General features: G+C 48.6%; 1 protein-coding gene across 1 annotated transcript in view; it reads left to right on the top strand.

The window, feature by feature from the left end:
* LOC127909421 (uncharacterized) overlaps positions 1-5,219 on the top strand; it is a 202,774-nt gene extending 197,555 nt beyond the window's left edge. The window contains exon 2 of the mRNA XM_052470799.1: positions 4,658-5,219. Within this exon, the coding sequence (XP_052326759.1) occupies positions 4,658-5,204 (547 nt within the window). The 3' untranslated portion in view covers positions 5,205-5,219. The remainder of the gene's footprint in view (positions 1-4,657) is intronic.
* The last annotated feature ends 14,844 nt before the right edge of the window (positions 5,220-20,063 follow it).

The raw sequence follows: 20,063 nt of genomic DNA, 5'->3' as shown, positions 1-20,063 counted from the left end.
AGCATCAGCTGTCAGAGCAGCTTACCGATCACTGCACCTGTACACAGCCCATCTGTAAATAGCCCATCCAACCAACTACCTACCTCGTCCCCATATTTGTTTTTGTCTTTTTCTGCTCTTTCGCACTCCAGTATTTCTACTTGAACATCCTCATCTGAACATCTATCACTCCAGTGTTAATTGCTAAATTGTCATTATTCTGTTTATTGCCTTACCTCCTTAATTAATTTGCATACACTGTTTACAGATTTTATGTTGCGTTACTGACTACGTTTCTTTATCCCATGTGTAACTCTGTGTGTTGTGTTTGTCGCACTGCTTTGCATTATCTTTGCCAGGTCGCAGTTGTAAATGAGAACTTGTTCTCAACTGGCCCTCCTGGTTAAATAAAGGTGAAATATATATATTTCAAATGGGTTTTTATAACTGATTGAAGTATTTTTAGCCAGATCCAAATTGGTATGTCAAATGTTATGTTCCTTTTGATGGCATAGAAAGCCCTTCATGCCTTGTCTCTCAGATCGTTCACAGCGTTGTGGTAGTCACCTGTGGCGTTGACGTTTAGATGGAATTTGTATTTGTGGACCTGGTGACTGGACCTTTCTTGGAAAAACATTATTTTGGTCCCAGGTCTGGCAGAATCTGTGCAGAAGATCTAGGTGCTGCTGTAGGCCCTCCTTGGTTGGGGACAGGAGCACCAGATCAGATCACCAGACACTTTCCATCAATCATCAGCAAACAGTAGACATTTGACTTCAGCTTCTTCTGCTGCAGACTGTTATAGTTTTTGGAAAGCAGCTGCGGTCATCCCCCTCCATGTGTAACTCTGTGTTGTTGTATGAGTCAAACTGCTTTGCTTTATCTTGGCCAGGTCGCAATTGTAAATGAGAACTTGTTCTCAACTTGCCTACCTGGTTAAATAAAGGTGATTTTTTTTATAGTCGCCAATTCGTTGATATATATATATATATGTTGAAGAGGGTGGTGCTTAAGCTGCTTCCCTGTCTCATCCCACGTCCCTATGTGAAAAAACATTTGTTTTTATCTATTTTAACCGCACACTTTTTATTTGTGTACATGGATTATATAATGTCAAATGTTTTTCCCCCAACATTACTTTCCATCAATTTGTATAGCAGACCCTCAAGCCAAATTGAGTCGAAGGAAAATCAAATCAACAAAGCATGAGAACACCTTGCATTTGTTTTGGTTTGTTTGTTTGTCAATTAGGGAATGCAGGTTGAATACGTGGTCTGTCGTACGATAATTTGGTAAAAGGACAAATAAGACTTTTGCTCAGTACATTGTTTTCTCTGAGGAAATGTATGAGTCTGCTGTTAATGATAATGCAGAGGATTTTCGCAAGGTTGCTGGGGAAAATCCCACGGTAGTTATTGGGGTCAAATTTGCCTCCACTTTTGTGAATAGTGGTGATCAGTCCTTGGTTCCAAATATTGGGGAAGATGCCAGAGCTAAGGATAATATTAAAGAGGTTTAGTATTGCCAATTGGAATATGTTGTCTGCACTGTAGAAACTATTACACTCGACTGAACGACTTGATTAGTGTAGTGTTAGCTAGCTACATAGTTGTCTTTGCTGTCTTCGTATCCAAGATAATTGTGTAGTTTAGAGTGTGTAGTCTTAGAGTGATTATCTTAATTTACCGAGGTTAGCTAGCCAGCTATTTGTCGTCCTTAACGTAGGAGACACTGCTAGCTAGCCAACAGCTAGCCAACGTCTACCGAATAGAACTTCCCACTCAACAACCCGGTCGCATTCCGCTTCGCTCCACAGGTAGTATCACATTTTAATTTCATTTCATTACAGCACAACGGTTTGATTTGTTTGATCGTAGCTAGCTACATAGCTAGTTACATAGCCGTCTTTGTATCAAAGATAATTGTGTAGTCTAGAGCGATTTTCTAGGTTAGCTAGCCAGCTATTGTCGTTCTTTTAACGCAACGTAACGTAATCAACACTGCTAGCTAGCCAGCTAGCCCCCGAATAGCAGCATTGTAGAAACTATTACACTCAACGGAACGACTTGATTAGTGTAGTGTCAACAACGCAGCCACTGCCAGCTAGCCTACAAAGTCAACAACGCAGCCACTGCCAGCTAGCCTACTTCAGCAGTACTGTATCATTTTAATCATTTTAGTCAATAAGATTCTTGCTACGTAAGCTTAACTTTCTGAACATTCGAGACGTGTAGTCCACTTGTCATTCCAATCTCCTTGCATTAGCGTAGCCTCTTCTGTAGCCTGTCAACTATGTGTCTGTCTATCCCTGTTCTCTCCTCTCTGCACAGACCATACAAACGCTCCACACCGCGTGGCCGCGGCCACCCTAATCTGGTGGTCCCAGCGCGCACGACCCACGTGGAGTTCCAGGTCTCCGGTAGCCTCTGGAACTGCCGATCTGCGGCCAACAAGGCAGAGTTCATCTCAGCCTATGCCTCCCTCCAGTCCCTCGACTTCTTGGCACTGACGGAAACATGGATCACCACAGATAACACTGCTACTCCTACTGCTCTCTCTTCGTCCGCCCACGTGTTCTCGCACACCCCGAGCTTCTGGTCAGCGGGGTGGTGGCACCGGGATCCTCATCTCTCCCAAGTGGTCATTCTCTCTTTCTCCCCTTACCCATGTGTCTATCGCCTCTTTTGAATTCCATGCTGTCACAGTTACCAGCCCTTTCAAGCTTAACATCCTTATCATTTATCGCCCTCCAGGTTCCCTCGGAGAGTTCATCAATGAGCTTGATGCCTTGATAAGCTCCTTTCCTGAGGACGGCTCACCTCTCACAGTTCTGGGCGACTTTAACCTCCCCACATCTACCTTTGACTCATTCCTCTCTGCCTCCTTCTTTCCACTCCTCTCCTCTTTTGACCTCAACCTCTCACCTTCCCCCTACTCACAAGGCAGGCAATACGCACAACCTCATCTTTACTAGATGCTGTTCTTCTACTAACCTCATTGCAACTCCCCTCCAAGTCTCCGACCACTACCTTGTATCCCTTTCCCTCTCGCTCTCATCCAACACTTCCCACACTGCCCCTACTCGGATGGTATCGCGCCGTCCCAACCTTCGCTCTCTCTCCCCCGCTACTCTCTCCTCTTCCATCCTATCATCTTTTCCCTCTGCTCAAACCTTCTCCAACCTATCTCCTGATTCTGCCTCCTCAACCCTCCTCTCCTCCCTTTCTGCATCCTTTGACTCTCTATGTCCCCTATCCTCCAGGCCGGCTCGGTCCTCCCCTCCCGCTCCGTGGCTCGACGACTCATTGCGAGCTCACAGAACAGGGCTCCGGGCAGCCGAGCGGAAATGGAGGAAAACTCGCCTCCCTGCGGACCTGGCATCCTTTCACTCCCTCCTCTCTACATTTTCCTCCTCTGTCTCTGCTGCTAAAGCCACTTTCTACCACTCTAAATTCCAAGCTTCTGCCTCTAACCCTAGGAAGCTCTTTGCCACCTTCTCCTCCCTCCTGAATCCTCCTCCCCCTCCCCCCTCCTCCCTCTCTGCAGATGACTTCGTCAACCATTTTGAAAAGAAGGTCGACGACATCCGATCCTCGTTTGCTAAGTCAAACGACACCGCTGGTTCTGCTCACACTGCCCTACCCTGTGCTCTGACCTCTTTCTCCCCTCTCTCTCCAGATGAAATCTCGCGTCTTGTGACGGCCGGCCGCCCAACAACCTGCCAGCTTGACCCTATCCCCTCCTCTCTTCTCCAGACCATTTCCGGAGACCTTCTCCCTTACCTCACCTCGCTCATCAACTCATCCCTGACCGCTGGCAACGTCCCTTCCGTCTCCAAGAGAGCGAGAGTTGCACCCCTTCTGAAAAAACCTACACTCGATCCCTCCGATGTCAACAACTACAGACCAGTATCCCTTCTTTCTTTTCTCTCCAAAACTCTTGAACATGCCGTCCTTGGCCAGCTCTCCCGCTATCTCTCTCAGAATGACCTTCTTGATCCAAATCAGTCAGGTTTCAAGACTAGTCATTCAACTGAGACTGCTCTTCTCTGTATCACGGAGGCGCTCCGCACTGCTAAAGCTAACTCTCTCTCCTCTGCTCTCATCCTTCTAGACCTATCGGCTGCCTTCAATACTGTGAACCATCAGATCCTCCTCTCCACCCTCTCCGAGTTGGGCATCTCCGGCGCGGCCCACGCTTGGATTGCGTCCTACCTGACAGGTCACTCCTACCAGGTGGCGTGGCGAGAATCTGTCTCCTCACCACGCGCTCTCACCACTGGTGTCCCCCAGGGCTCTGTTCTAGGCCCTCTCCTATTCTCGCTATACACCAAGTCACTTGGCTCTGTCATAACCTCACATGGTCTCTCCTATCATTGCTATGCAGACGACACACAATTAATCTTCTCCTTTCCCCCTTCTGATGACCAGGTGGCGAATCGCATCTCTGCATGTCTGGCAGACATATCAGTGTGGATGACGGATCACCACCTCAAGCTGAACCTCGGCAAGACGGAGCTGCTCTTCCTCCCGGGGAAGGACTGCCCGTTCCATGATCTCGCCATCACGGTTGACAACTCCATTGTGCCCTCCTCCCAGAGCGCTAAGAACCTTGGCGTGATCCTGGACAACACCCTGTCGTTCTCAACTAACATCAAGGCGGTGGCCCGTTCCTGTAGGTTCATGCTCTACAACACCCGCAGAGTACGACCCTGCCTCACACAGGAAGCGGCGCAGGTCCTAATCCAGGCACTTGTCATCTCCCGTCTGGATTACTGCAACTCGCTGTTGGCTGGGCTCCCTGCCTGTGCCATTAAACCCCTACAACTCATCCAGAACGCCGCAGCCCGTCTGGTGTTCAACCTTCCCAAGTTCTCTCACGACACCCCGCTCCTCCGCTCTCTCCACTGGCTTCCAGTTGAAGCTCGCATCCGCTACGAGACCATGGTGCTTGCCTACGGAGCTGTGAGGGGAACGGCACCTCAGTACCTCCAGGCTCTGATCAGGCCCTACACCCAAACAAGGGCACTGCGTTCATCCACCTCTGGCCTGCTCGCCTCCCTACCACTGAGGAAGTACAGTTCCCGCTCAGCCCAGTCAAAACTGTTCGCTGCTCTGGCCCCCCAATGGTGGAACAAACTCCCTCACGACGCCAGGACAGCGGAGTCAATCACCACCTTCCGGAGACACCTGAAACCCCACCTCTTTAAGGAATACCTAGGATAGGATAAGTAATCCTTCTCTCCCCCCCCCCTAAAGGATTTAGATGCACTATTGTAAAGTGGCTCTTCCACTGGATGTCATAAGGTGAATGCACAAATTTGTAAGTCGCTCTGGATAAGAGCGTCTGCTAAATGACTTAAATGTAAATGTAAATGTCTGTATATTTTATCATTTCATTTAGGATACCATCAATACCACAGGCCTTTTTGGGTTGGAGGGTTTTTATTTTGTCCTATAGTTCATTCAAGGTCATTTGAGAATCCAGTGGGATCTGGTAGTCTTTAATGGTTGATTGTAAGATTTGTATTTGATCATGTATATGTTTTTGCTGTTTGTTCTTTGTTATAGAGCCAAAAATATTAGAGAAGTTGTAATGGTTTTCTTCATCTGAACGAGAGGCGGACCAAAGCGCAGCGTGGTTGTTTTGATTCATGCTTTAATAAATCACTACACATGAACAAACTAACAAAAACAAGAAATGTGAAAACTCAAAACAGTCCTATCTGGTGCAAACACAGAGACAGGAACAATCACCCACAAACACACAGTGAAACCCAGGCTACCTAAGTATGATTCTCAATCAAAGACAACTAATGACACCTGCCTCTGATTGAGAACCATACTAGGCCGAAACATAGAAATACCCAAAACATAGAAAAACAAACATAGACTGCCCACCCAACTCACGCCCTGACCATACTAACTAAATATAAAACACAGGAAATAAAGGTCAGAACGTGACAGAAGTGGTTTACTCATACATCTCCATTTTGGATAGATAAGTCTTCATGTTGTTGTTTGTTTAGTGTTTTCCAATTTTCCCAGAAGTGGTTTGAGTCTATGGATTCTTCAATTATATTGAGCTGATTTCTGACGTGCTGTTCCTCCTTTTTCCGTAGTGTATTTCTGTATTGTTTTAGTGATCCACCATAGTGAAGGCGTAGACTCAGGTTTTCTGGGTCTCTATGTTTTTGGTTGGACAGGTTTCTCAATTTTTTTTAGATTAGATAGGGATGCTGAGAGGTCAAATATACTGTTAAGATTTTCTACTGCCAAATTTACACCTTCACTATTACAGTGGAATTTTTTGTCCAGGAAGTTGTCTCGAAGGGATTGAATTTGATGTTGCCTAATTGTTTTTTGGTAGGTTTCCACACTATATTCCTTCCATCAATAGCATTTCTTAATATTACTCAGTTCCTTTGGCTTTGATGCCTCATGATTACGTATTGCTCTGTTCAAGTAGACTGTGATCTTGCTGTGGTCTGATACGCTCTAAGAGAACGCTCTAAGAGACTCTGGATAGAGGTCAGTGATAAAGTAGTCTACAGTACTACTGCCAAGAGATGAGCTATAGGTGTACCTACCATAGGAGTCACCACGAAGCCTATCATGGACAATGTACATATACAGTGTGACAGAGTTGTGTTGTGATCCGTTTTCGTTGGTTATATTGTCACAGTTGTGCCTATGGGGGCATATGGGGGAGGGAATGCTGTCACCTCCAGGCAGGTGTTTGTCCCCCTGTGTGCTGAGGGTTCTTGTGCGGTTCTGGCATTTAAGTCGCCACAGGCTAGAACATGTCCCTAGGCCTAGAAATGATTGATTTGCCCCTCTAGGATGGAGAAGCTGTCTTCATTAAAGCATGGGGATTCTAGTGGGGGGATATAGGGAGAACACAGGAGGACATTTTTCTCTGTTAAATAATTTCCTTTTGAATTTCTGTTTTGATTAATTTAAGGGAGTGAGTTAGGTCTGCTCTATACCCAATTAGCATACCCCCTGAGTCCCTTCCCTGTTTCACACCTGGTTTGGTGGATGAGACTACCAGCTCTCTGTAACCTAGAGGGCAACCAGTGGGTCCGTCTCCTCTATACCATGTTTCTTGTAGGATGACAATGTCTGTATTTACAATTTCTTTGATGAAGTTGATGAAGTCCAGGTTCCTGCTCTTTAGGCCAAAGGCCATCTGCCTGGGATATTCCAGGATGAGATAGTTAAGGCTTTGTGTTTCATAAAGTGTCCAATGTTGTTGATTGTGTGGTTTGGCATGAGGCCAGTAAGTGTGAGCAGAACCCGCTGAGCATCTGGTACATGCCATTGGCTTGCGCTAGAAAGAGTGAGGGTTGGGCCTGTTTGCATGCTCACGGCCTGGCCGTATGTGTGACTTCCATGTTGAGGCCTCTTTGTGGGGGTGGGGTGCATGGGGTGGGCAGGAGAGGCATAGGTCTGATCTGAAGGGGCCTAAATGGGGTGTGGGCATGGTTGACTTGGAGGAGTGTTGATTGGTTGGGATGGGGCTGGGGATGTGGCTGGTGGTGTTGTGGTCTAGATGTAGGTCCTCTCTGCGTGGGTCCTCTATGTGTAGGTCCGGGGGGGCTCGCAGGTCATAAAGGCTGTTCAAGTCCAGAGTGGAGTGGTGGGCCAGGTAAACATTTCATTTTGAGGCACAGTCACGTGAAATACTTGTTTACCCATTGTATGGTAGCAGGGTGGAAGTATTTTTGTGGTAGCAGGGTGGACATAACCACTTGTGCATTGGGGAAAGTAGAAGAAGCATTTTCAGTCACTCCCTTGATTGCTGTGGCCACACTTTCCTGCTGTGCTCTCAGGTTGTTTGTGCCTGTGTGTATTATTATGTGACTGGGTGAATCTAGTTGGTCCTCAGACGGAAGGTCTAGGGCATGTCGGGTGTTTGGACACTAGTGTTTAGACACATTATGTTTGTGAAAAAGTTCATTTTCTTTAATACTTTTCCTATTTGAGTCCATCTCCTGACCCCTCCTGTCTCAGCCTCCAGTATTTATGCTGCAGTAGTTTATGTGTCGGGGGGCTAGGGTCAGTTTGTTATATCTGGAGTACTTCTCCTGTCCTATTCGGTGTCCTGTGTGAATCTAAGTGTGCGTTCTCTAATTCTCTCCTTCTCTCCTTCTCTCTTTCTTTCTCTCTCTCGGAGGACCTGAGCCCTAGGACCATGCCCCAGGACTACCTGACATGATGACTCCTTGCTGTCCCCAGTCCACCTGGCCATGCTGCTGCTCCAGTTTCAACTGGCCTGGGCCCTAGGACCATGTCCCAGGACTACCTGACATGATGACTCCTTGCTGTCCCCAGTCCACCTGGCCATGCTGCTGCTCCAGTTTCAACTGTTCTGCCTTACTATTATTCAACCATGCTGGTCATTTATGAACATTTGAACATCTTGGCCACGTTCTGTTATAATCTCCACCCGGCACAGCCAGAAGAGGACTGGCCACCCCACATATGCTCTCTCTAATTCTCTCTTTCTTTCTCTCTCTCGGAGGACCTGAGCCCTAGGACCGTGCCCCAGGACTACCTGACATGATGGCTCCTTGCTGTCCCCAGTCCACCTGACTGTGCTGCTGCTCCAGTTTCAACTGTTCTGCCTTATTATTATTCGACCATGCTGGTCATTTATGAACATTTGAACATCTTGGTCATGTTCTGTTATAATCTCTACCCGGCACAGCCAGAAGAGGACTGGCCACCCCACATAGCCCGGTTCCTCTCTAGGTTTCTTCCTAGGTTTTGGCCTTTCTAGGGAGTTTTTCCTAGCCACCGTGCTTTTACACCTGCATTGTTTGCTGTTTGGGGTTTTAGGCTGGGTTTCTGTACAGCACTTTGAGATATCAGCTGATGTACGAAGGGCTATATAAATAAATTTGATTTGATTTGATTTGATAAGGAGAACAATCTGTGTCTTGTGTATGTCCTCAGTCGGTGTGGGGGGGTTGTCAGGCAGGCTATCAGGGTGACAGACAGGGGGGTGCTCAGAGCGAGTGAGATCCCCTGGGCTTGGGGTTCTTCACTTGTCTGTCCCGCTGTGATGTCGAAGTGGTCAGGGTCTGGGGTGGACTGTTCTGCTGTGGTGTCGAGACTTTTGTAGGGAGCTGAGGTGGGCTGTTCTGCTGGCTTCTTTCTCTGTGGGGGTGGCCACCTCTCTAGTGGGTTGTTCACTGTCACACGCCCACCCCCTCACCCTCTCCTCCAGCAGTCTGATCCTCTCCTCTAGTGCTGTTCTTCTCATGCTTCTGCTTTTTCTCCTGTTGAAGTTGTCTCACCACAGTCCAGAGTGCAGATATGTCTCTCTCCACCTCCAGCTCTCCAGGTCTGGTTAAGGGGGTGCTGGACCGTTGTCTGGGTCTGTGCTGACTGGAGTGTAATCACCTGCTGTTCCAGCTCCACCTGCCTTACCTCCGGCAAGGTTTAATATATTCTTCATTTCAATGAGGGAGTAGTACTCTGTGCTGGGAGGTTGACTTTCTGCTTGGGGTTGCTCGTCTGTAGGGTTATATAATGAAGTGGTCTGGTCTGACCCGCTCGGGGTGGGGGTATCTTTCTCAAGTGAGAGCTTCTCCTGCTGAGCTAATTCTTTGATTAGGTGAAAGTCCAGCTGAAACTGTTTGGGGTTGCCCTGTACCAATACTGTTCCAGACTTACAGAGATTTATATTAGCTGACTCAGAGTCCTCGTTGTCTAGTATCCTGAATTTCCACCCCTCATTAACACCCCCCACCCTCTTAACAAAGCACTGTGCCATGCGAGGGGCATGGTCTGTGTGGTAGATGAGGTTGCTGATGTTCCCATTTTTTAATAGTCAGCAAAAAATTGTCTCTATATTTTCCATAAGGAGCTTAATTTTGTGCTATTTTCGTGTCTTATCATTCTTTATACACACAGGGTGCTGTATTTTAATTACCCCTGAACAGCGGGAGGCAGCTTCTAAGGCCTCTCCATTTGGTTGGAGTAGACAGTGCAGCACTCCTGCCATTGTTGGGCTAAAGGACTTTGACACCTCTCACTTGACACGTCAGCGCATATTTTTGTGTTTATTTTTTATTTTACCTTTATTTAACCAGGTAGGCTAGTTGAGAACAAGTTCACATATACAACTTCAACCTGGCCAAGATAAAGCAAAGCAGTGCGACACAAACAACAACACAGAGTTACACATGGGATAAAGAAACATACAGTCAATAACACAATAGAAAAAGTCTATATACAGTGTGTGCAAAGGAGGTAATATAAGGGAGGTAATGCAAAAAAATAGGTCATAGTGGCAAAATAATGACAATTTAGCAATTAACACTGGAGTGATAGATGTGCAGATGAGGATGTTCAAGTAGAAATATTGGAGTGCGAAAGAGCAGAAAAAGACAAAAACAAATATGGGGACGAAGTAGGTAGTTGGTTGGATGGGCTATTTACAGATGGGCTGTGTACAGCTGCAGTGATCGGTAAGCTGCTCTGACAGCCGATGCTTGAAGTTAGTGAGGGAGATATGAGTCTCCAGCTTCAGTGATTTTATCAATTAGTTCCAGTCATTAGCAGAAGAAAACTGGCTTGGGGGTGACCAGTGGAATATACCTGCTGGTGCGTGTGCTACGGGTGGGTGATGCTATGGTGACCAGTGACCTGACATAAGGCAGGGCTTTACCTACCAAAGACTTATAGATGACCTGGAACCAGTGGGTTTGGCGATGAATATGAAGCTAGGGCCAGCCAACGAGAGCATACAGGTCGCAGTGGTGGGAAGTAGTAAATGGGGCTTTGGTGACGAGACGGGTGGCACTGTGATACACTGCATCCAATTTGCTGAGTAGAGTGTTGGAGATTATTTTGTAAATGACCTTGCTGAAGTCAATGATCGGTAGGATAGTCCGTTTTATGAGGGTATGTTTGGCAGCATGAGTGAAGGATGTTTTTTGCGAAATAGGAAGCCGATTCTAGATTTAATTTTGGATTGGAGATGCTTAATGTGAGTCTGGAAGGAGAGTTTACAGTCTAACCAGACACCTAGGTATTTGTAGTTGTCCACATATTCTAAGTCAGAACCGTCCAGAGTAGTGATGCTGGACGTGCGGGCAGGTGCGGGCAGTGATCGGCTGAAGAGTATGCATTTAGTTTTACCTGCATTTAAGAGCAGTTGGAGGCCACAGAAGGAGAGTTGTATGGCATTGAAGCTCGTTTGGAGGTTAGTTAACACAGTGTCCAAAAAAGGTCCAGAAGTATATAGAATGGTGTTGTCTGCGTAGAGGTGGATGAGAGAATCACCAGCAGCAAGAGCAACATCATTGATGTGTACAGACAAAAGAGTTGGCCCGAGAATTGAACCCTGCAGCACCTCCATAGCGACTGCCAGAGGTCCGGACAACAGGCCATCCGATTTGACACACTGAACTCTGTCTGAGAAGTAGTTGGTGAACCAGGCAAGGCAATCATTTGAGAATCCAAGGCTGTTGAGACTGTGTCCGGATGTGGTGATTGACAGAGTAGAAAGCCTTGGCAGGGTCGATGAATACGGCTACACAGTATTGTCTTTTAACGATGGCGGTTATGATATCGTTTTTGGACCTTGAGCGTGGCTGAGGTGCACCCATGACCAGCTCGGAAACCAGATTGCATAGCGGAGAAGGTACGATGGGATTCGAAATGGTCGGTGCTCTGTTTGTTAACTTGGCTTTCGAAGACCTTAGAAAGACAGGGTAGGATAGATATAGGTCTGTAGCAGTTTGGGTCTAGAGTGTCACCCCCTTTGAAGAGGGGGATGACCGAGGCAGTTTTCCAATCTTTGGGGATCTCAGACGATACGAAAGAGAGGTTGAACAGGCTAGTAATAGGGGTTGCAACAATTTCGGCAGATAATTTTAGAGAGGGTCCAGATCTTCTAGCCCGTCTGATTCGTAGGGGTCCAGATTTTGCAGCTCTTTCAGAACATCCGCAATCTGTATTTGGGTGAAGGAGAAATGGGGGAGGTTTAGGTAAGTTGCTGTGGGAGGTGCAGGGCTGTCGACCGGGGTAGGTGTAGCCAGGTGGAAAGCATGGCCAGCCATACAAAAATGTTTATTAAAATTCTCAATTGTCGTGAATTTATCGGTGGTGACAGTGTTTCATAGCCTCAGCGCAGTGGGCAGCTGGGAGGAGGTGCTCTTATTCTCCAAGGAATTTACAGTGTCCCAGAACTTTTTGAGTTTGTGCTACTGGATGCAATTTTCTGTTTGAAAAAGCTAGCCTTTGCTTTCCTAACTGCCTGTGTATATTGATTCCTAACTTCCCTGGAAAGTTGCATATCGTGGGGGCTATTCGATGCTAATGCAATACGACACAGGACGTTTTTGTGCTGGTCAAGGGCAGTCAAGTCTGGAGTGAACCAAGGGATATATCTGTTCCTGGTTCTAAACTTTTTGAATGGGGCGTGCTTATTTAAGATGGTGAGGTAAGCACTTTTAAAGAGTAACCAGGCATCCTCTACTGACGGAATGAGGTCAATATCCTTCCAGGATACCCGGGCCAGGTCTATTAGAAAGTCCTGTTCGCTGAAGTGTTTTAGGGAGCGTTTGACAGTGATGAGGGGTGGTCGTTTGACGGCAGATACATTACGGACGCAGGCAATGAGGCAGTGATCGCTGAGATCCTGGTTGAAGACAGCAGAGGTGTATTTGGAGGGCAGGTTGGTTAGGATGATGTCTATGAGGGTGCACGTGTTAGATTGTAGGATGGCTGGGGTGTTACGAATGTCCCAGTTTAGGTCACCTAACAGCACGAGCTCTGATTTGATTTGATTTGAAGATAGATGGGGGGCAACCAATTCACATATGGTGTCCAGGGCACAGCTGGGGGCAGAAAGTGGTATATAAGCAAGAGGCAACGATGAGAGACTTGTTTCTGGAATGGTGGATTTTTAAAAGTTAGAAGCTTGAATTGTTTGGACACAGACCTGGATAGTAAGATGGAACTCTGCAGGCTATCTCTGCAGAAGATTGCAACTCCGCCCCCTTTGGCAGTTCTATCTAATTAAAGTTGTATCAAGCTTGGCAGCCTTAATTTAGCATTCAGTCATTATAAAGTAATGTCATAAAATATAGCTTCAGACTAAACAATACTCACTCAGTTCTAGGTTGGATGGTGTTTTCATGTTTCTGTTTTTTTCCAGAGCATTTGCTGTATGGCTTTGGAATAATAATCTTTGGTGGTGTAAACATTCCAGATGATTCCGTAATTCCGCCTAAAATCAGGTTATAGGTTTTGAGTTTAGATTTGCCGTCTCTCTCTCCCTCTCTCGCCTGAAGTCTCTCTCTCTATAGCCAGGCAATCTCTCTCTCTCTCTCTCTCTCTCTCTCTCTCTCTCTCTCTCTCTCTCTCTCTCTCTCTCTCTAGCCAGCCATCTCTCTCTCTGTCTCTCTGTCTCTCTCTTGCTTTCTCTCTCTAGCCTGCAATCTCTCTCTCTCTCTCTCTCTCTCTCTAGCCAGCCATCTCTCTCTCTGTCTCTCTGTCTCTCTCTCGCTTTTTCTCTCTAGCCAGCAATCTCTCTCTCTATCGCCATCTCTCTCTCTCTCTGGCTGTCCCTCTCTCTCTAGACATCTCTCTCTCTCTAGCCATCTCTCTCTAGCCATCTCTCTCTCTAGCCATCTCTCTCTCACTTTCTCTCTCTCTAGCCATCTCTCTCTAGCCATCTCTCTCTCTCTCTTTAGCCATCTCTCTCTCTCTCTAGCCATCGCTCTCTCACTCTCTCTCTCTCTAGCCATCTCTCTATTTCTCTAGCCATCTCTCTCTCTCTAGCCATCTCTCTCTCTGTTTAGCCATTTCTCTCTCACTAGCCATCTCTCTAGCCATCTCTCTCTCTCTAGCCATCTCTCTCTCTCTCTCTAGCCGGTCACAAATATTGCTGCTGTGATGGCACACTGTGGTATTTCACCCAGCAGATATGGGAGTTTATCAAAATTGGGTTTGTTTTCGAATTCTTTGTGGATCTGTGTAATCTGAGGGAAATATGTGTCTCTAATATATTCATACATTGGGCAGGAGGTTAGGAAGTGCAGCTCAGTTTCCACCTCATTTTGTGGGCATTGTGCACATAGCCTGTCTTCTCTTCAGAGCCATGTCTGCCTACTGTGGCCTTTCTCAATAGCAAGGCTATGCTCACTGAGTCTGTACATAATCAAAGCTTTCCTTAAGTTTGGGTCAGTCAGAGTGGTCAGGTATTCTGCCACTGTGTACTTTCTGTTTAGGGCCATCTCTCTCTCTGTTTAGGGCCATCTCTCTCTCTGTTTCGGGCCATCTCTCTCTCTGTTTAGGGCCATCAATCTCTCTGTTTAGGGCCATCTCTCTCTCTGTTTAGGGCCATCTCTCTCTCTGTTTAGGGCCATCTATCTCTCTGTTTAGGGCCATCTATCTCTCTGTTTAGGGCAATCTATCTCTCTGTTTAGGGCCATCTATCTCTCTGTTTAGGACCATCTCTCTCTCTGTTTAGGACCATCTCTCTCTCTGTTTAGGGCCATCTCTCTCTCTGTTTAGGGCCATCTCTCTCTCTGTTTAGGGCCATCTCTCTCTCTGTTTAGGGCCATCTCTCTCTCTGTTTAGGGCCATCCCTCTCTCTGTTTAGGACCATCTCTCTCTCTGTTTAGGGCCATCTCTCTCTCTGTTTAGGGCCATCTCTCTCTTTGTTTAGGGCCATCTCTCTCTCTGTTTAGGGCCATCTCTCTCTCTGTTTAGGGCCATCTCTCTCTCTGTTTAGGGCCATCTCTCTCTTTGTTTAGGGCCATCTCTCTCTCTGTTTAGGACCATCTATCTCTCTGTTTAGGGCCATCTCTCTCTCTGTTTAGGGCCATCTCTCTCTCTGTTTAGGGCCATCTCTCTCTCTGTTTAGGGCCATCTCTCTCTCTGTTTAGGGCCATCTCTCTCTCTGTTTAGGGCCATCTCTCTCTCTGTTTAGGACCATCTCTCTCTCTGTTTAGGGCCATCTCTCTCTGTTTAGGGCCATTCTCTCTCTGTTTAGGGCCATCTCTCTCTGTTTAGGGCCATCTCTCTCTCTGTTTAGGGCCATCTCTCTCTCTGTTTAGGGCCATCTCTCTCTCTGTTTAGGGCCATCTCTCTCTCTGTTTAGGGCCATCTCTCTCTCGCTCTCTCCTCACGCTTTAATTGAGTGCACCCTTTTTGCTGTCCAAAACCTTTGTTCGTTTTTTGGAGGACATTAGGTAGTGTTGTATATTTTCCTATGTTTGACTTGATTATACATTTGAGATGATAACGAATGGAGCAGTCCTATACTCCTGACTTTGTCAGCATCCCAAATGGCACCCTGTTCCCTGTATAGTGCTCAACCCCCCCAAAAGTACTATTTTGGAGGCACCCTATCTGTTTTTTGTTTGTCATTTCCTTTGTAGATTCTCCTAATTATAATGACTGTCAATTACTGTAATTCTGAAAGGCAGGCTGATGTTGCAATTTCAGATGACAGAGCAGGCAAAGGTTAGACATTTCCCAAAGCACAAAATAAAGGAATCTTGCATCTTAAGATGAAACTCTTACGTAAAAAATATAAATATTTATATCTGAGCTGTTTTACTGCTTGCTTAAACAACAACCAAAATAGGACGCCTTTATCTCATCCTGAAAAGTGACATAATTACTGAAAACCGGTTGATTACATTCTTAATAAATTACTTTTTCTGAACCAGAAAAACTGTTTAAAACCAAAGAACAATGTCATTAGGACATCCTGTGCCAAATGTTTCCTACTGGGCCTCATCTTTGACAAACAGACCGTTAGGCCTCAGGGTACACACACACACACTGGCACACACACACACTCCCTCTCCCACTCCCTCTCGCACTGCCTCTCCCTCTCCCACTGCCTCTCCCTCTCCCACTGCCTCTCCCACTGCCTCTCCCACTGCCTCTCCCTCTCCCACTCCCTCTCCCACTCCCACTGCCTCTCCCACTGCCTCTCCCACTGCCTCTCCCTCTCCCACTGCCTCTCCCACTGCCTCTCCCTCTCCCACTGCCTCTCCCTCTCCCACTGCCTCTCCCACTGCCTCTCACTCTCCCACTGCCTCTCCCTCTCCCACTGCCTCTCCCACTGCCTCTCCCTCTCCCACTGCCTCTCCCTCTCCCACTGCCTCTCCCTCTCCCACTCCCTCTCCCTCCCACTGCCTCTCCCACTGCCTCTCCCACTCCCTCTCCCACTGCATCTCCCTCCCACTCCCTCTGCCTCTCCCACTGCCTCTCCCACTGCCTCTCCCACTGCCTCGGCCTCTCCCACTGCCTCTCCCACTGCCTCTCCCTCTCCCACTCCCACTGCCTCTCCCACTGCATCTCCCACTGCCTCTCCCTCTCCCACTGCCTCTCCCACTGCCTCTCCCACTGCATCTCCCACTGCATCTCCCACTGCCTCTCCCACTGCATCTCCCACTGCATCTCCCACTGCATCTCCCACTGCCTCTCCCACTGCCTCTCCACTGCCTCTCCCACTCCCTCTCCCACTGCATCTCCCTCTCCCACTCCCACTGCTTCTCCCACTGCCTCTCCACTGCCTCTCCCTCCCACTCCCACTGCCTCTCCCACTGCATCTCCCACTGCCTCTCCCTCTCCCACTGCCTCTCCCACTGCCTCTCCCTGCATCTCCCACTGCATCTCCCACTGCCTCTCCCACTGCCTCTCCCACTGCATCTCCCACTGCATCTCCCACTGCCTCTCCCACTGCCTCTCACACTGCATCTCACACTGCATCTCCCACTGCCTCTCCCACTGCCTCTCCCACTGCCTCTCCCTCTCCCACTGCCTCTCCCTCTCCCACTGCCTCTCCCACTGCATCTCCCACTCCCACTGCCTCTCCCACTGCATCTCCCTCTCCCACTGCCTCTCCCTCTCCCACTGCCTCTCCCTCTCCCACTGCCTCTCCCACTGCCTCTCCCACTCCCTGCCTCTCCCACTGCCTCTCCCACTGCCTCTCCCACTGCCTCTCCCTCTCCCACTGCCTCTCCCACTGCATCTCCCTCTCCCACTGCCTCTCCCACTGCCTCTCCCTCTCCCACTGCCTCTCCCACTGCATCTCCCACTCCCACTGCCTCTCCCTCTCCCACTGCCTCTCCCACTGCCTCTCCCACTGCCTCTCCCACTGCCTCTCCCACTCCCACTGCCTCCCCTCTCCCACTGCCTCTCCCTCTCCCACTGCCTCTCCCACTGCCTCTCCCTCTCCCACTGCCTCTCCCACTGCATCTCCCTCTCCCACTGCCTCTCCCACTGCCTCTCCCTCTCCCACTGCCTCTCCCACTGCATCTCCCACTCCCACTGCCTCTCCCTCTCCCACTGCCTCTCCCACTGCCTCTCCCTCTCCCACTGCCTCTCCCACTGCATCTCCCACTCCCACTGCCTCTCCCACTGCATCTCCCTCTCCCACTGCCTCTCCCTCTCCCACTGCCTCTCCCACTGCCTCTCCCTCTCCCACTGCCTCTCCCACTGCCTCTCCCACTGCCTCTCCCTCTCCCACTGCCTCTCCCACTGCATCTCCCTCTCCCACTGCCTCTCCCACTGCCTCTCCCTCTCCCACTGCCTCTCCCACTGCATCTCCCACTGCCTCTCCCTCTCCCCTTACTTGCATCCCTCATCCCTTCATTTCGGGATTGTTTGATCAGGAGAGAGTGAGACTTAAAAGAACGGGCACTATTTCAACATAAACACCCATGAGATGTGTACAGCCTGATGGTATGTATGTCCTGTGGATAGCATTTGGCTTATCTGGAGAAATAAATGCTTTGTGTGTTTATAATTCCTTTCATTTATATGTACAGTATATTCTGACCCCTTTGCTTTTTCCACATGTTGTTACATTACAGCCTTAATCCAAAATTGTCAAATACATTTTTCTTCATCAATCTCCACACAATACCCCATAATGAGAAAGCGAAAACACGGGGTCCCCTGGCACTGGTCTGAGCTATACTGGGTCCCCTGGGACTGGGTTGAGCCATACGGGGTTCCCTGGGACTGGGCTGGGCCACACGGGACCCCCGGGACTGGGCTGAGCCACATGGGTCCCCTGAGACTGGGCTGGGCCACACGGGTCCCCTGGGACTGGGCTGAGCCACACAGGGTTCCCTGAGACTGGGTTGAGCCACACAGGGTTCCCTGAGACTGGGCTGGGCCACACGGGTCCCCTGGGACTTGGCTGAGCCACACGGAGTCCCCTGGGACTGGGCCGGGCCACACAGGGTTCCCTGAGACTGGGCTGGGCCACACGGGTCCCCTGGGACTGGGCTGAGCCACACGGGGTCCCCTGAGACTGGGCTGGGCCACACGGGTCCCCTGGGACTGGGCTGGGCCACACAGGGTTCCCTGAGACTGGGCTGGGCCACACGGGTCCCCTGGGACTGGGCTGAGCCACACGGGGTCCCCTGAGACTGGGCTGGGCCACACAGGGTTCCCTGAGACTGGGCTGGGCCACACGGGTCCCCTGGGACTGGGCTGGGCCACACAGGGTTCCCTGAGACTGGGCTGGGCCACACAGGGTTCCCTGAGACTGGGCTGGGCCACACAGGGTCCCCTGGCACTGGTCTGAGCTATACTGGGTCCCCTGGGACTGGGCTGAGCCACATGGGGTCTGAAGTAGGAAAGTAAATCTGGCAGGTGCGCTAGGCGTGTGTGTGTGTGTGTGTGTGTGTGTGTGTGTGTGTGTGTGTGTGTGTGTGTGTGTGTGTGTGTGTGTGTGTGTGTGTGTGTGTGTGTGTGTGTGTGTGTGTGTGTGTGTGTGTGTGTGTGTGTGTGTGTGTGTGTGTGTGTGTGTGTGTGTGTGTGTGTGTGTGTTTTCTGTGTGTGCCTGCGTTAGTGTGTAATGTGTGTAGCTAGACTATAAATCACCAAACACTAACTGCAATAAACCAGCCACCTTGGAGAGTTCATTAGTCTGGACCTCTGACATGATGCCAAGTTATGATTGGACTATTTTCAGAACTGCTCCATGGCAAGAAATGTGCTGTGGGTCAAAAAGTATTGCACTATACGGGGAATAGGGTGCCATTTGAGACGCAGACAATGTAATCAGTTGCTGGGATGAATTCCGTGAGTTCCAGTTCCACCAGCTGTCTGTTGAGCTGTTGTCAGGCCAGTAAGTGAGTTTTCAGGCCAGTAAGTGAGTTGTTGTCAGGCCAGTAAGTGAGTTGTTGTCAGGCCAGTAAGTGAGTTGTCAGGCCAGTAAGTGAGTTGTCAGGTAAGTAAGTGAGTTGTCAGGCCAGTATGTGAGTTGTTGTCAGGCCAGTAAGTGAGTTGTCAGGCCAGTAAGTGAGTTGTCAGGCCAGTAAGTGAGTTGTTGTCAGGCCAGTATGTGAGCTGTTGTCAGGCCAGTATGTGAGTTGTTGTCAGGCCAGTAAGTGAGTTGTCAGGCAAGTAAGTGAGTTGTTGTCAGGCCAGTATGTGAGCTGTTGTCAGGCCAGTAAGTGAGTTGTCAGGCCAGTATGTGAGTTGTTGTCAGGCCAGTATGTGAGTTGTTGTCAGGCCAGTATGTGAGTTGTTGTCAGGCAAGGAAGTGGCCATGTTTCAAGCTGAACTCGTTGCAGACTCTTTCTAGATCTCACAAGGCCTGGATAGGAGTTAACATATTAGCTAACCTTATCATACAATAAGCAATCTGATGCTGAACTGTGCAGTGGATGATGTGGCCATTAGTTACCAATGTAGTCTAATTTCATTTCTCATTTTCATTTTCCCAGTGGACCAAATAAATGAATCCCGCCGCTTAAGATGAAAGTATTATGTTAAAATATAAATATTTACGTATCTGAACAAAGTTACACTGTGTACATTACCGCCTATTCATATTTTTATTGTATTACACAGTACCCAGAGTCATGATCTATATATTTCAGAAAGTATATGTATTTTTGACAGGATAGGCTGAATATAGGCCTACAAGATAATAATTGACCTTTCGATTTTTTGCTTCACCTTTCTACACACTCGCACATACAGTTAACGGTAGAAACTTTGGATGAGGCTCCAGGAAATGGCCAAGCATGGGGATGCTAGGGGACGCAGTGACGTCATCTTGACACAATAGAACTGATGGAA

This window comes from Oncorhynchus keta, chromosome 2 (assembly GCF_023373465.1).
Source record: "Oncorhynchus keta strain PuntledgeMale-10-30-2019 chromosome 2, Oket_V2, whole genome shotgun sequence".
In the NCBI taxonomy this organism is placed as follows: Eukaryota; Metazoa; Chordata; class Actinopteri; order Salmoniformes; family Salmonidae; genus Oncorhynchus; species Oncorhynchus keta.
Note: the sequence above shows the minus strand (reverse complement) of the source record. Positions and strands in the feature narration are given on the sequence as shown.